General features: G+C 53.8%; 1 protein-coding gene across 4 annotated transcripts in view; it reads right to left on the bottom strand.

Annotated features, from left to right (window-relative positions):
* Nucleotides 1-17,560, bottom strand: part of TTC16 (tetratricopeptide repeat domain 16) — a 589,702-nt gene that overhangs the window by 308,617 nt on the left and 263,525 nt on the right. For all 4 annotated transcript variants that reach the window (XM_086924937.1, XM_086924938.1, XM_086924936.1 and 1 more), the window contains 2 exons: nt 16,543-16,643; nt 421-550 (listed from right to left, as the gene is read on the bottom strand). In XM_086924937.1, the coding sequence (XP_086781063.1) occupies nt 421-550; nt 16,543-16,643 (231 nt within the window). The remainder of the gene's footprint in view (nt 1-420; nt 551-16,542; nt 16,644-17,560) is intronic.

Below are 17,560 nucleotides of genomic sequence, written 5' to 3'. Positions count from 1 at the left end.
AGTCTTAACTGTGACTAACATTGGACCCTATTGAATCCCATTCGGGACGGAAATACAAAGGGATTTAAGGATCTTCACGTATAGCCCTGAAGAAGTCGCTGCATACAACCATAAGTGCGATGAAACAGGTGTTGGCTAAGGCTGGTGTGAATAAACTGAGGCGCATGTTCCAGCAAGGACTCGAGCTTTTGTTACATTGTTATTGATGTAATTGATACACTGTTAGCGTGTGCAGGGGTCTCTCCTGCTTTACCAGTGCATATCCACACGTTGGGGAGGAGGGTGGCTCTCTACCCTTATGCACCGCAATCCTCACTCAGCACTAGTGTATACTCACCTGCGTATGGCCCAGGAGAGCCAATACCCTATAGAACTACCTACCAAGCAGTTTCCTTTCCTTACCACATGCTCTAGACGTACCTTATTGAACTTGTAGTGCAGCCTGGCTCTCAGCACATATAGGTCAGGATTCAGTTTGTCCTCCTCCAGCAGTTTACTCACTAGTCTCAAGCAGTCAGCATATCTTCCCAGAGGGGCCAGACAGGCAATACTGTGGAAAGAATACAGATGCACGTGTCAGCGAGGGTGAAGTAAGAGAAGGAAAACTCAAAGGTAGTGAGTGCAAAAGACTCAGAGGGAGCGGGTGCAATAGACTCGGAGGGAGCGTGTGCAAAAGACTCAGAGGGAGCGGGTGCAATAGACTCAGAGGGAGCGTCTATAATAGACTCAGAGGGAGCGTCTATAATAGACTCAGAGGGAGCGTCTATAATAGACTCAGAGGGAGCGGGTGCAATAGACTCTGAGGGAGCGTCTATAATAGACTCAGAGGGAGCAGGTGCAATAGACTCAGAGGGAGCGGGTGCAATAGACTCAGAGGGAGCGGGTGCAATAGACTCAGAGGGAGCGGGTGCAATAGACTCAGAGGGAGCGGGTGCAATAGACTCAGAGGGAGCGTCTATAATAGACTCAGAGGGAGCGGGTGCAATAGACTCAGAGGGAGCGGGTGCAATAGACTCAGAGGGAGCGGGTGCAATAGACTCAGAGGGAGCGGGTGCAATAGACTCAGAGGGAGCGTCTATAATAGACTCAGAGGGAGCGGGTGCAATAGACTCAGAGGGAGCGGGTGCATTAGACTCAGAGGGAGCGTCTATAATAGACTCAGAGGGAGCGTCTATAATAGACTCAGAGGGAGCGTCTATAATAGACTCAGAGGGAGCGTCTATAATAGACTCAGAGGGAGCGGGTGCAATAGACTCAGAGGGAGCGGGTGCAATAGACTCAGAGGGAGCGTCTATAATAGACTCAGAGGGAGCGGGTGCAATAGACTCAGAGGGAGCGTCTATAATAGACTCAGAGGGAGCGTCTATAATAGACTCAGAGGGAGCGTCTATAATAGACTCAGAGGGAGCAGGTGCAATAGACTCAGAGGGAGCGTCTATGATAGACTCAGAGGGAGCGGGTGCAATAGACTCAGAGGGAGCGTCTATAATAGACTCAGAGGGAGCAGGTGCAATAGACTCAGAGGGAGCGGGTGCAATAGACTCAGAGGGAGCGTCTATAATAGACTCAGAGGGAGCGGGTGCAATAGACTCAGAGGGAGCGTCTATAATAGACTCAGAGGGAGCGTCTATAATAGACTCAGAGGGAGCGTCTATAATAGACTCAGAGGGAGCGGGTGCAATAGACTCAGAGGGAGCGTCTATAATAGACTCAGAGGGAGCGTCTATAATAGACTCAGAGGGAGCGTCTATAATAGACTCAGAGGGAGCGGGTGCAATAGACTCAGAGGGAGCGTCTATAATAGACTCAGAGGGAGCGTCTATAATAGACTCAGAGGGAGCGTCTATAATAGACTCAGAGGGAGCGGGTGCAATAGACTCAGAGGGAGCGGGTGCAATAGACTCAGAGGGAGCGTCTATAATATACTCTGAGGGAGCGTCTATAATAGACTCTGAGGGAGCGGGTGCAATAGACTCAGAGGGAGCGTCTATAATAGACTCAGAGGGAGCGGGTGCAATAGACTCAGAGGGAGCGTCTATAATAGACTCAGAGGGAGCGGGTGCAATAGACTCAGAGGGAGCGTCTATAATAGACTCAGAGGGAGCGTCTATAATAGACTCAGAGGGAGCGGGTGCAATAGACTCAGAGGGAGCGTCTATAATAGACTCAGAGGGAGCGGGTGCAATAGACTCAGAGGGAGCGGGTGCAATAGACTCAGAGGGAGCGTCTATAATAGACTCAGAGGGAGCGGGTGCAATAGACTCAGAGGGAGCGTCTATAATAGACTCAGAGGGAGCGTCTATAATAGACTCAGAGGGAGCGTCTATAATAGACTCAGAGGGAGCGGGTGCAATAGACTCAGAGGGAGCGTCTATAATAGACTCAGAGGGAGCAGGTGCAATAGACTCAGAGGGAGCAGGTGCAATAGACTCAGAGGGAGCGTCTATAATAGACTCAGAGGGAGCGGGTGCAATAGACTCAGAGGGAGCGTCTATAATATACTCAGAGGGAGCGGGTGCAATAGACTCAGAGGGAGCGTCTATAATAGACTCAGAGGGAGCGGGTGCAATAGACTCAGAGGGAGCGTCTATAATAGACTCAGAGGGAGCGGGTGCAATAGACTCAGAGGGAGCGTCTATAATAGACTCAGAGGGAGCGTCTATAATAGACTCAGAGGGAGCGGGTGAAATAGACTCAGAGGGAGCGTCTATAATAGACTCAGAGGGAGCGGGTGCAATAGACTCAGAGGGAGCGGGTGCAATAGACTCAGAGGGAGCGTCTATAATAGACTCAGAGGGAGCGGGTGCAATAGACTCAGAGGGAGCGTCTATAATAGACTCAGAGGGAGCGGGTGCAATAGACTCAGAGGGAGCGTCTATAATAGACTCAGAGGGAGCGTCTATAATAGACTCAGAGGGAGCGTCTATAATAGACTCAGAGGGAGCGTCTATAATAGACTCAGAGGGAGCGTCTATAATAGACTCAGAGGGAGCGTCTATAATAGACTCAGAGGGAGCGGGTGCAATAGACTCAGAGGGAGCGTCTATAATAGACTCAGAGGGAGCGTCTATAATAGACTCAGAGGGAGCGTCTATAATAGACTCAGAGGGAGCGGGTGCAATAGACTCAGAGGGAGTGTTGGACAGGCCACATGACGGGCCGCTCTCCCCCGGCTCGACCAAGCCCGAGTCAGTCATACAAGCACCACACACCACCATTGCACGTCCTACGTCCCCTCAGGGACACCTGCCCTCGAGCATGATAACCTCGTGGGTCCGATCCACGGCCGACCCACGCGCCCAGCCCGGGCCGCCATCTTGGACACTTCGCCACGAGGCCGCCTGGCCCCCGATCGACCTCAACCCCGGGCCTAGCCCGGCCTCAGACATTCCGGCACCACCCTCCACCCAGGAGGTGAGCGGGCTACTTGGCAAGTCAATGAGAGAAAGAGGTGCCGATGGCTCTCCCCCGCCAAGTGCCGCTCGCCCATCGCCTCCCCGGGCGCTGGCTCCACCCCCCTGCTGGGTGTCTGGACTCCCTCATCCCGGACCTCCCGACCTCCAAGTGCGAGGGTCCGGACATCAAAGCACGCCAGCCCTATAACTGGGGCAGCTCCAGAACAGGAAGGCAGTTGTATCTTGGAGTCGAGAGACGAAAGAAGAACTCATCCTGGACGGACTACTGGCGCTGCCGTAGCTCTGTCCTGTGCACCATCATCCTGCCTGTTGGCGCTGCCACAGCCGTCGTAACCTTCATCCTTCACCGTCGTCCGGATCTGCTGGCGAGGCCGCGGACCGTTGTAACTGTCATCTGCATCGGGACCTGCTTGGCTTCTCCACGGCCCGTCGACCATCCTTCATCCATATCGGGACCTGCTTGGCTTCTCCACGGCCCGCCGACCACCCTTCAGCCATCTCGGGACCTGCTTGGCTCCTCCACGGCCCGACCAGCAACCACGCCGAGCTCAAGGATTGAGAGCTATTGAACTCATTGGTAACTAAGACTGTCCCGCTACCCTTTTCCTCAACCAGAGATCAGAACCGAGGGGACCCCTGAGTCCAGACCTCCTTGTATTATATCAACGTAACCTAAGAAGTGCATATAAAGTCTCGTTAACCTTCAATCTTGTGTGGTGTCCGTCTGTGGGGGGGAAGTTACTTATCTGTACAGTCGTTGGAGACGGCTCTCCCTGGAGACCTCTCCCCGTAATCTCGGCCGACCCTCCCGGTCCGTCTAACATTGGTGGCCAGCGGCGCGATCCGAATCACCGCATAACGTACAGAGAGTAGCTCACCCCACAACGAACAACAATGTCGACTAAAGAGAGCGGATCAACTGAGAAGTTCCAAATGGAAAAGCTAGAGGAATACAGCCATCGTGAACTAAAGCAGTTCTGCATCGAACTAGGTATCGCTACCACCGGACTAAGTACCAAGGACGATTTTAAGCATGCCCTAGAATCTTGGGCAGAGACCGGGGATGTCGAAGCCCCGGAGCAAAGCACCGCGAAAAAGACCAACACGGCCCCTGAAGAGCAAAGAACGGGTCTCTCGCAAGACGAGATCCAAGAAAGAGAAAAAGCCCGACTACACGAACTTGAAATGGCCCGACTCAAGATGGACATAGAACTCAAATTGGCCGAGCAAAAAATAAACTTAGAGCACCTTCGCCTCCGAGAAGAAAGAGAGGAGAAACAGAGGCAAAGGGAGCTCGAGGAAAAAAGGCTAACGTACGAGCACGAGCGGAACCTAGCCGAGATCAACCTGCGCAAACAGAATAAAGAATTAGGGGTGCCCGACAGACCGTCCACCCCCGGGACCACGGACAAAAAAGTGCACATCCCCAAGGATGTGGTCCGAGAATATTTTCGAGAAGACGACATCCAGCAATGGTTTAAGGCATATGAAATCGCGATGACTGCGCACCGGATCGATAGAGCCGACTGGGGAGCCGGCCTATGGGGCAAATTCCTCAATGAGGGCCGCGATACTCTGTTACAGCTCCCAGACCACCAGATGACCTCCTACGACCATATGAAAGCGGCCCTCCTCACTCGCTATGGCCTCACGCCCGAGATGTACCGTCAGAGGTTCCGAGACTGCACACGCATTCCAGGTACAACTTGGGTGGACTATGTAACGTACTTCAGCCGAGCCTTCGAAGGCTGGATCAGAGGGAACAACGTCACGACCTACGAGCAGTTGTTCAATCTGATGGTATGGGAGCATCTGTCCAACAACTGCTTCATTGAACTACGCCAACACCTCCTCGACAGCAAGTTAACCGATCCCCGGCAGCTCGCAGCCGAAGCTGACCGGTGGGAGATCACCCGAGTGGGCCGGAATGGGTCCTACGAGCAGAACAGGAACAACAATGGTCACCACCGATCCAGAGGAGGAGGAGGGGGCCAAGGACGAGGAAGAGACAACACTCCGGCCGCCCCCACTACCAGCACCACCCCCCCGGCCAACCGGGGCAGCACCCCGGCGCGACCGGGATACAGAGCCAGTGTTACATGTCACCGATGCCAACGAGTAGGCCACTATGCAAATGACCCAAGCTGCCCGCAGTATCCGAGCCCAAGACCCCGCCAGGTGGCCGCCGCGGCACTAGGGGAAGAACAGATCTCCGAGGAACCAGAAACAGACGAGCAAGAGTATCAAGGGTGGGAGCCAGCCGCCATGACTCTCGCGTGCTTAGGGGGAAGAGACATGGTCCCGCGGGTCCCCCTACCCGCTAACACCCAGAAATACAGCCAATGGGTGAGCATCAATGGACAACGGGCCGAAGCCCTTCGAGACACCGGGGCCAGTGTGACAGCCGTCCGCTGTCATCTGGTGACCCCAGAACAATATCTACCGAACATTCTCTGCCCTGTACGATCAGCCGACAACTCGGAGAGTCTGTGTCGGATGGCCTGCGTCCTCTTTGAGTGGGGAGGGGTCTCCGGCATGTTGAAAGTAACGGTCCGAGACGACGCCCCCGTGGACTGCCTCCTCGGAAATGACCTGGAAAGCTCCCCGTGGGCAGCCGTGGAGCGAAAAGAACACTTGGGGATGTTGGGCGTCCCAGACTGGGCGTGCGTCACCACCCGGTCTATGGCCGCCCGTGCCAACCATCACCCGGAAGAACCAGAATGGCCGGCGCCTCCGCCTCCGGTCGCCCCCGCCGAGACCCCCGACCAGGGCATCCCCCTCGAACCTGCTCAACCTTCCGACCTTGCTAATCTCGACCAGTGGGCTCAAGAAGGGGGGCCCACACAAGAACAATTTCGTCAGGAGCAGAAGACCTGTCCCTCCCTTGAGGGACTCCGACAACAAGCGCTCGCCCAAAGCGCAGGGGATACCTCCGGAACTCATTGGGTCTACTGGGACAATGACCTACTGTACAGCGAGCAACGAATCGCCGAGCTGGGGGCCAACCGAGTACTAGTGGTGCCACTCCGCTTTAGAGACTTCCTGCTAAATCTGGCCCACGATGTCCCCCTGGCAGGGCACCTGGGACAAGATAAAACCTACAGCCGCCTAGTGACCCACTTCTTCTGGCCAAAAATGAGAAACGATGTGCACCAGCATTGCCGATCTTGCCCCACGTGCCAAGCCAGTGGGAAGAGCGGCCGCAAATTAAAGGCCCCCCTGCAACCCTTTCCCGTAGTCACGACCCCATTTGAGAGGGTCGGAATAGACATTGTGGGACCCCTGGACCCACGTACAAGACAAGGCCATCGCTTCATCCTAGTACTAGTGGACCACGCCACCCGCTACCCTGAGGCTATTCCTCTCCGGACCGTCACAGCCCCAGTGGTCGGCAGGGCCCTGATGGGGATCTTCTCCCGTGTGGGGTTCCCCCGAGAAGTCGTCAGTGACAGAGGCACGAACTTTATTTCCAAATACATGAAGTCCCTCTGGCAACAGTGTGGGGTCACCTACCGCTTCACGACCCCCTATCACCCCCAAGGAAACGGACTTGTTGAGCGGTTCAATCGCACTCTAAAAGGGATGATCGGGGGATTGGAAGAACCCCTCCGTCGCCAGTGGGACGTGCTGCTGCCGTGCCTCCTCTTCGCCTACCGGGAGGTCCCACAGAAGTCCCTAGGCTTCAGCCCATTCGAGCTGCTCTATGGGCACCCAGTACGGGGGCCACTCAGCCTGATCAAAGAAGGCTGGGAGTTGCCTCCGGCCAAGAGTCCTCCAGATGTCTTCCGATACCTCCTCACCCTCCGCAACCAGTCCCAGCGGTTCAGAGACCTAGCGAAAGCCAACCTAGAGGCCAGTCAAGAGGACATGAAGAGATGGTATGACCAGAACGCCTCATCTATTGAATTCGAGCCGGGGCAACAGGTCTGGGTAATGTCCCCCACAGAACCGTGCGCTCTCCAAGACAAATGGACGGGACCCTTCAAAGTAATCGAGCGCAAGGGACCCGCCACCTATCTGATCGATATGGAGTCCGCCCGGAACCCGCTCCGAGTCCTCCACACCAACAGACTGAAACCCCACTTTGCACGAACAGAACTCAGCCTCTTGATGGCCACAGACAACGGGGTTGAGGACGACTCCGAGCCTCTCCCTGACCTCTTGCGGACCCAGGAGCAAGACGGCTCCGTGGATGGGGTCCGACTCTCGGAGACCCTCTCCCAGGAACAACGCCAAGAGTGCCAAGCCCTCCTATCACGGTTTGCCAGCCTGTTCTCCCTCACCCCAGGTGTCACTTCCTGGTGTGTGCACGATGTGGACACCGGAGACAGCCCTCCTATCCGCCACCGGGCCTACCGCGTACCTGATCGGGTACGGGCCTGCATCCAGGCAGAAGTAACTAAGATGCTCACGCTCGGGGTCATCGAGCCCTCCGACAGTCCATGGGCCAGCCCGGTCGTACTGGTCCCCAAAGCAGCCGCCCCCGGAACCACACCCGAACTCCGGTTCTGTGTCGACTACCGGGGCCTGAATGAAGTCACCAGAACGGACGCACACCCCATCCCCCGGGCGGATGAACTGGTCGACCGAATGGGCGCTGCCCGCTACCTCAGCATCTTCGATCTAACGGCAGGATATTGGCAGATCGGCCTCACACCCCGAGCACAAGAACGTTCTGCCTTCTCCACCCCCGATGGCCACTATCACTTCACGGTCATGCCCTTCGGTATGAAAAATGCCCCAGCGACGTTCCAACGGCTCGTCAATCAGGTCCTGGCGGGGCTCGAAGAGTTCAGCGCCGCCTACCTGGACGACATCGCTGTGTACAGCCACCACTGGACCGAGCACCTCCACCACCTCCAAGCAGTGTTGCAAGCCCTTCAGCGAGCTGGCCTCACGATCAAGGCCAGCAAATGTCAAATTGGACAAGGGTCAGTAACCTACCTCGGACACCAAGTGGGAAGCGGTCTAGTGGCCCCTCTTCAACTGAAAATTGCTGCCATCCAGAACTGGCAACCCCCTAACACTCAAACTGAGGTGCGAGCCTTCCTGGGCCTCACGGGCTACTACCGAAGGTTCGTGAAAGACTATGGTACCATCGTGGGGCCTCTCACCGAACTCACGTCGAAAAATCAGCCCAAGAAGGTGAACTGGACCCCAGAGTGTCAAGCGGCCTTCGAACAGCTAAAGGCCGCCATGTGTTCCGCTCCTGTACTCCAGGCCCCAGACTACAGCCGGGAGTTCGTCGTCCAGACGGATGCCTCCGACCAGGGCATTGGGGCGGTCCTGTCCCAGGTGAACACCGAAGGCCTTGATCAACCGGTGGCCTTCATCAGCCGGAGACTCCTACCACAGGAGCAACGCTGGAGCACCATAGAGAGGGAAGCCTTCGCTGTGGTATGGGCCCTCAAGAAGCTCCGACCCTACCTTTTTGGCACCCACTTCCGGGTGCAGACTGACCACCGACCCCTGCAGTGGTTGATGCATATGCGGGGGGAAAACCCAAAACTGCTACGCTGGTCCATCTCCTTGCAAGGTATGGACTTTACCGTTGAACACCGGCCTGGGTCTGACCACGCCAACGCGGATGGCCTGTCCCGGTTTTTCCGCCTCGACGAAGAGAGTCCCCAAGAGGATGGGTAACTCTCCCCGCCTTCAGCTGGGGGGGACGCATGTTGGACAGGCCACATGACGGGCCGCTCTCCCCCGGCTCGACCAAGCCCGAGTCAGTCATACAAGCACCACACACCACCATTGCACGTCCTACGTCCCCTCAGGGACACCTGCCCTCGAGCATGATAACCTCGTGGGTCCGATCCACGGCCGACCCACGCGCCCAGCCCGGGCCGCCATCTTGGACACTTCGCCACGAGGCCGCCTGGCCCCCGATCGACCTCAACCCCGGGCCTAGCCCGGCCTCAGACATTCCGGCACCACCCTCCACCCAGGAGGTGAGCGGGCTACTTGGCAAGTCAATGAGAGAAAGAGGTGCCGATGGCTCTCCCCCGCCAAGTGCCGCTCGCCCATCGCCTCCCCGGGCGCTGGCTCCACCCCCCTGCTGGGTGTCTGGACTCCCTCATCCCGGACCTCCCGACCTCCAAGTGCGAGGGTCCGGACATCAAAGCACGCCAGCCCTATAACTGGGGCAGCTCCAGAACAGGAAGGCAGTTGTATCTTGGAGTCGAGAGACGAAAGAAGAACTCATCCTGGACGGACTACTGGCGCTGCCGTAGCTCTGTCCTGTGCACCATCATCCTGCCTGTTGGCGCTGCCACAGCCGTCGTAACCTTCATCCTTCACCGTCGTCCGGATCTGCTGGCGAGGCCGCGGACCGTTGTAACTGTCATCTGCATCGGGACCTGCTTGGCTTCTCCACGGCCCGTCGACCATCCTTCATCCATATCGGGACCTGCTTGGCTTCTCCACGGCCCGCCGACCACCCTTCAGCCATCTCGGGACCTGCTTGGCTCCTCCACGGCCCGACCAGCAACCACGCCGAGCTCAAGGATTGAGAGCTATTGAACTCATTGGTAACTAAGACTGTCCCGCTACCCTTTTCCTCAACCAGAGATCAGAACCGAGGGGACCCCTGAGTCCAGACCTCCTTGTATTATATCAACGTAACCTAAGAAGTGCATATAAAGTCTCGTTAACCTTCAATCTTGTGTGGTGTCCGTCTGTGGGGGGGAAGTTACTTATCTGTACAGTCGTTGGAGACGGCTCTCCCTGGAGACCTCTCCCCGTAATCTCGGCCGACCCTCCCGGTCCGTCTAACAGGGAGCGTCTATAATAGACTCAGAGGGAGCAGGTGCAATAGACTCAGAGGGAGCGTCTATAATAGACTCAGAGGGAGCAGGTGCAATAGACTCAGAGGGAGCGTCTATAATAGACTCAGAGGGAGCGGGTGCATTAGACTCAGAGGGAGCGTCTATAATAGACTCAGAGGGAGCGTCTATAATAGACTCAGAGGGAGCGTCTATAATAGACTCAGAGGGAGCGGGTGCAATAGACTCAGAGGGAGCGTCTATAATAGACTCAGAGGGAGCGTCTATAATAGACTCAGAGGGAGCGTCTATAATAGACTCAGAGGGAGCGTCTATAATAGACTCAGAGGGAGCGGGTGCAATAGACTCAGAGGGAGCGGGTGCAATAGACTCAGAGGGAGCGTCTATAATAGACTCAGAGGGAGCGGGTGCAATAGACTCAGAGGGAGCGTCTATAATAGACTCAGAGGGAGCGTCTATAATAGACTCAGAGGGAGCGTCTATAATAGACTCAGAGGGAGCAGGTGCAATAGACTCAGAGGGAGCGTCTATAATAGACTCAGAGGGAGCGGGTGCAATAGACTCAGAGGGAGCGTCTATAATAGACTCAGAGGGAGCAGGTGCAATAGACTCAGAGGGAGCGTCTATAATAGACTCAGAGGGAGCGGGTGCAATAGACTCAGAGGGAGCGGGTGCAATAGACTCAGAGGGAGCGGGTGCAATAGACTCAGAGGGAGCGTCTATAATAGACTCAGAGGGAGCGGGTGCAATAGACTCAGAGGGAGCGTCTATAATAGACTCAGAGGGAGCGTCTATAATAGACTCAGAGGGAGCGGGTGCAATAGACTCAGAGGGAGCGTCTATAATAGACTCAGAGGGAGCGTCTATAATAGACTCAGAGGGAGCGGGTGCAATAGACTCAGAGGGAGCGTCTATAATAGACTCAGAGGGAGCGTCTATAATAGACTCAGAGGGAGCGGGTGCAATAGACTCAGAGGAAGCGTCTATAATAGACTCAGAGGGAGCGGGTGCAATAGACTCAGAGGGAGCGGGTGCAATAGACTCAGAGGGAGCGTCTATAATAGACTCAGAGGGAGCGGGTGCAATAGACTCAAAGGAAGCGTCTATAATAGACTCAGAGGGAGCGGGTGCAATAGACTCAGAGGGAGCGTCTATAATAGACTCAGAGGGAGCGTCTATAATAGACTCAGAGGGAGCGGGTGCAATAGACTCAGAGGGAGCGTCTATAATAGACTCAGAGGGAGTGTCTATAATAGACTCAGAGGGAGCGTCTATAATAGACTCAGAGGGAGCGTCTATAATAGACTCAGAGGGAGCGTCTATAATAGACTCTGAGGGAGCGGGTGCAATAGACTCGGAGGGAGCAGGTGCAATAGACTCAGAGGGAGCGTCTATAATAGACTCAGAGGGAGCGGGTGCAATAGACTCTGAGGGAGCGTCTATAATAGACTCAGAGGGAGCGTCTATAATAGACTCAGAGGGAGCGTCTATAATAGACTCAGAGGGAGCGTCTATAATAGACTCAGAGGGAGCGGGTGCAATAGACTCGGAGGGAGCAGGTGCAATAGACTCAGAGGGAGCGTCTATAATAGACTCAGAGGGAGCGGGTGCAATAGACTCAGAGGGAGCGTCTATAATAGACTCAGAGGGAGCGTCTATAATAGACTCAGAGGGAGCGTCTATAATAGACTCAGAGGGAGCGTCTATAATAGACTAAGAGGGAGCGTCTATAATAGACTCAGAGGGAGCGTCTATAATAGACTCAGAGGGAGCGTCTATAATAGACTCAGAGGGAGCGTCTATAATAGACTCAGAGGAAGCGTCTATAATAGACTCAGAGGGAGCGTCTATAATAGACTCAGAGGGAGCTTGAGCGTCTATAATAGACTCAGAGGGAGCGTCTATAATAGACTCAGAGGGAGCGTCTATAATAGACTCAGAGGGAGCGTCTATAATAGACTCAGAGGGAGCGTCTATAATAGACTCAGAGGGAGCGTCTATAATAGACTCAGAGGAAGCGTCTATAATAGACTCAGAGGGAGCGTCTATAATAGACTCAGAGGGAGCGGGTGCAATAGACTCAGAGGGAGCGTCTATAATAGACTCAGAGGGAGCGTCTATAATAGACTCAGAGGGAGCGTCTATAATAGACTCAGAGGGAGCGTCTATAATAGACTCAGAGGGAGCGTCTATAATAGACTCAGAGGGAGCGTCTATAATAGACTCAGAGGGAGCGTCTATAATATACTCTGAGGGAACGGGTGCAATAGACTCAGAGGGAGCGTCTATAATAGACTCAGAGGGAGCGGGTGCAATAGACTCAGAGGGAGCGTCTATAATAGACTCACAGGGAGCGGGTGCAATAGACTCAGAGGGAGCGGGTGCAATAGACTCAGAGGGAGCGTCTATAATAGACTCAGAGGGAGCGGGTGCAATAGACTCAGAGGGAGCGTCTATAATAGACTCAGAGGGAGCGGGTGCAATAGACTCTGAGGGAGCGGGTGCATTAGACTCAGAGGGAGCGTCTATAATAGACTCAGAGGGAGCGTCTATAATAGACTCAGAGGGAGCGGGTGCAATAGACTCAGAGGGAGCGTCTATAATAGACTCACAGGGAGCGGGTGCAATAGACTCAGAGGGAGCGTCTATAATAGACTCAGAGGGAGCGGGTGCAATAGACTCTGAGGGAGCGTCTATAATAGACTCAGAGGGAGCGGGTGCATTAGACTCAGAGGGAGCGTCTATAATAGACTCAGAGGGAGCGGGTGCAATAGACTCAGAGGGAGTGTCTATAATAGACTCAGAGGGAGCGTCTATAATAGACTCAGAGGGAGCGTCTATAATAGACTCAGAGGGAGCAGGTGCAATAGACTCAGAGGGAGCGTCTATAATAGACTCAGAGGGAGCGGGTGCAATAGACTCAGAGGGAGCGTCTATAATAGACTCAGAGGGAGCGGGTGCAATAGACTCAGAGGGAGCGTCTATAATAGACTCAGAGGGAGCGGGTGCAATAGACTCAGAGGGAGCGTCTATAATAGACTCAGAGGGAGCGGGTGCAATAGACTCAGAGGGAGCGTCTATAATAGACTCAGAGGGAGCGTCTATAATAGACTCAGAGGGAGCGGGTGCAATAGACTCAGAGGGAGCGTCTATAATAGACTCAGAGGGAGCGTCTATAATAGACTCAGAGGGAGCGTCTATAATAGACTCAGAGGGAGCGTCTATAATAGACTCAGAGGGAGCGTCTATAATAGACTCAGAGGGAGCGTCTATAATAGACTCAGAGGGAGCAGGTGCAATAGACTCAGAGGGAGCGTCTATAATAGACTCAGAGGGAGCGGGTGCAATAGACTCAGAGGGAGCGTCTATAATAGACTCAGAGGGAGCGTCTATAATAGACTCAGAGGGAGCGGGTGCAATAGACTCAGAGGGAGCGTCTATAATAGACTCAGAGGGAGCGTCTATAATAGACTCAGAGGGAGCGTCTATAATAGACTCAGAGGGAGCGTCTATAATAGACTCAGAGGGAGCGTCTATAATAGACTCAGAGGGAGCGGGTGCAATAGACTCAGAGGGAGCGTCTATAATAGACTCAGAGGGAGCGTCTATAATAGACTCAGAGGGAGCGTCTATAATAGACTCAGAGGGAGCGTCTATAATAGACTCAGAGGGAGCGTCTATAATAGACTCAGAGGGAGCGTCTATAATAGACTCAGAGGGAGCGGGTGCAATAGACTTCAGAGGGAGCGTCTATAATAGACTCAGAGGGAGCGTCTATAATAGACTCAGAGGGAGCGTCTATAATAGACTCAGAGGGAGCGTCTATAATAGACTCAGAGGGAGCGTCTATAATATACTCTGAGGGAACGGGTGCAATAGACTCAGAGGGAGCGGGTGCAATAGACTCAGAGGGAGCGGGTGCAATAGACTCAGAGGGAGCGGGTGCAATAGACTCAGAGGGAGCGGGTGCAATAGACTCAGAGGGAGCGGGTGCAATAGACTCAGAGGAAGCGTCTATAATAGACTCAGAGGGAGCAGGTGCAATAGACTCAGAGGGAGCGTCTATAATAGACTCAGAGGGAGCGTCTATAATAGACTCAGAGGGAGCGTCTATAATAGACTCAGAGGGAGCGTCTATAATAGACTCAGAGGGAGCGTCTATAATAGACTCAGAGGGAGCGTCTATAATAGACTCAGAGGGAGCGTCTATAATAGACTCAGAGGGAGCGTCTATAATAGACTCAGAGGGAGCAGGTGCAATAGACTCAGAGGGAGCGTCTATAATAGACTCAGAGGGAGCGGGTGCAATAGACTCAGAGGGAGCGTCTATAATAGACTCAGAGGGAGCGGGTGCAATAGACTCAGAGGGAGCGTCTATAATAGACTCAGAGGGAGCGGGTGCAATAGACTCAGAGGGAGCGTCTATAATAGACTCAGAGGGAGTGTCTATAATAGACTCAGAGGGAGCGGGTGCAATAGACTCAGAGGGAGCGTCTATAATAGACTCAGAGGGAGCGTCTATAATAGACTCAGAGGGAGCGTCTATAATAGACTCAGAGGGAGCGTCTATAATAGACTCAGAGGGAGCGGGTGCAATAGACTCAGAGGGAGCGTCTATAATAGACTCAGAGGGAGCGTCTATAATAGACTCAGAGGGAGCGTCTATAATAGACTCAGAGGGAGCGTCTATAATAGACTCAGAGGGAGCGTCTATAATAGACTCAGAGGGAGCGTCTATAATAGACTCAGAGGGAGCGTCTATAATAGACTCAGAGGGAGCGGGTGCAATAGACTCAGAGGGAGCGTCTATAATAGACTCAGAGGGAGCGTCTATAATAGACTCAGAGGGAGCGTCTATAATAGACTCAGAGGGAGCGTCTATAATAGACTCAGAGGGAGCGTCTATAATATACTCTGAGGGAACGGGTGCAATAGACTCAGAGGGAGCGGGTGCAATAGACTCAGAGGGAGCGGGTGCAATAGACTCAGAGGGAGCGGGTGCAATAGACTCAGAGGGAGCGGGTGCAATAGACTCAGAGGGAGCGTCTATAATAGACTCAGAGGGAGCAGGTGCAATAGACTCAGAGGGAGCGGGTGCATTAGACTCAGAGGGAGCGTCTATAATAGACTCAGAGGGAGCGGGTGCAATAGACTCAGAGGGAGCGTCTATAATAGACTCAGAGGGAGCGTCTATAATAGACTCAGAGGGAGCGGGTGCAATAGACTCAGAGGGAGCGTCTATAATAGACTCAGAGGGAGCGTCTATAATAGACTCAGAGGGAGCGTCTATAATAGACTCAGAGGGAGCGGGTGCAATAGACTCAGAGGGAGCGTCTATAATAGACTCAGAGGGAGCGTCTATAATAGACTCAGAGGGAGCGTCTATAATAGACTCAGAGGGAGCGGGTGCAATAGACTCAGAGGAAGCGTCTATAATAGACTCAGAGGGAGCGTCTATAATAGACTCAGAGGGAGCGTCTATAATAGACTCAGAGGGAGCGGGTGCAATAGACTCAGAGGGAGCGGGTGCAATAGACTCAGAGGGAGCGTCTATAATAGACTCAGAGGGAGCGTCTATAATAGACTCAGAGGGAGCGGGTGCAATAGACTCAGAGGGAGCGTCTATAATAGACTCAGAGGGAGCGGGTGCAATAGACTCAGAGGGAGCGTCTATAATAGACTCAGAGGGAGCGGGTGCAATAGACTCTGAGGGAGCGGGTGCATTAGACTCAGAGGGAGCGTCTATAATAGACTCAGAGGGAGCGTCTATAATAGACTCAGAGGGAGCGGGTGCAATAGACTCAGAGGGAGCGTCTATAATAGACTCACAGGGAGCGGGTGCAATAGACTCAGAGGGAGCGGGTGCAATAGACTCAGAGGGAGCGTCTATAATAGACTCAGAGGGAGCGTCTATAATAGACTCAGAGGGAGCGTCTATAATAGACTCAGAGGGAGCAGGTGCAATAGACTCAGAGGGAGCGTCTATAATAGACTCAGAGGGAGCGGGTGCAACAGACTCAGAGGGAGCGTCTATAATAGACTCAGAGGGAGCGGGTGCAATAGACTCAGAGGGAGCGTCTATAATAGACTCAGAGGGAGCGGGTGGAATAGACTCAGAGGGAGCGTCTATAATAGACTCAGAGGGAGCGGGTGCAATAGACTCTGAGGGAGCGTCTATAATAGACTCAGAGGGAGCGTCTATAATAGACTCAGAGGGAGCGAGTGCAATAGACTCTGAGGAAAGGGGTGCAACAGACTAAGAGAGATTGGGGTGCAATAGATTTAGACGGAGCTGGTCCAATAGACTCAGAGGGAGCAGTTTCCGTAGAATCATCCTTTACCTGCAAAGGTGATACATGGGCTTCCACGGTTGCAGCTCGGAGGCACAGGTGAAGGACTCAAGGGCACCGAGGTAGCTCCCTCTATCGAAGAGGCACTGACCCTGGGATGAAAACAGAGGACAGGATAACTGCCTCGAATTCAAAGGTGGTCAAAGAACAACATGACAAGGTACTGCCAAGGGGCACAGGACGAATGAGACAGCATGAGGGGCCACAGGATGCAAAGGACTCCGCTGTAAAGCAGGCACACTGTGACATGAGGGGAACACCAGTCAAGCATGAGGAGGCAAATCGATGGAGGCGCAGCATGAAAGAGCACACCAGTCAAGTGATGGCATAAAGGTAACACCAGTCAAGTGGTGGCATGAGGGGGGCACACCAGTCAAGTGATGGCATGAAGGGCACACCAGTCAAGCATTGGCATGAAGGCTGCACACCAGTCAAGCATTGGCATAAAGGCTGCACACCAGTCAAGCAGTGGCATCAAGGGGCACACCAGTCAAGTGATGGCATAAAGGGTCACACCCGTCAAGTGATTGCATGAAGGGCACTCCAGTCAGGCAATGACATGAAGGGTTACACCAGTCAAGTGATGGCATAAAGGGCCACACCAGTCAAGTGATGGCATGAAGGGCCACACGAGTCAAGTGATGGCACAAAGGGCCACACCAGTCAAGTGATGGCATGAAGGGCCACACGAGTCAAGTGATGGCACAAAGGGCCACACCAGTCAAGTGATGGCATGAAGGGCCACACCAGTCAAACAATGGCAAGAAGAGAAACACCAGTCAATTGGTTGCATAAGGGGGTACACCAGTCATGCGATGGTATAAGAGGCAGACCCATTAGTTACACCTCTAAATATAAGAGACACCTGGTGGGTCTGTCTCTTATACTCAGAGGTGGCACCTGGCGGAGGTCTCTTATATCCGGAGGTGGAACATGGCGGACCTGTCTCTTATACTCAGATGTGGAACCTGTGGGTCTGTCTCTTTTATTCGGAGGTGGAACCTGGTGA

Source organism: Lissotriton vulgaris, chromosome 5 (genome assembly GCF_964263255.1).
Source record: "Lissotriton vulgaris chromosome 5, aLisVul1.2, whole genome shotgun sequence".
In the NCBI taxonomy this organism is placed as follows: Eukaryota; Metazoa; Chordata; class Amphibia; order Caudata; family Salamandridae; genus Lissotriton; species Lissotriton vulgaris.
The sequence above is the reverse complement of the archived record's forward strand: the minus strand, read 5'-3'. Positions and strand labels throughout refer to the sequence as shown.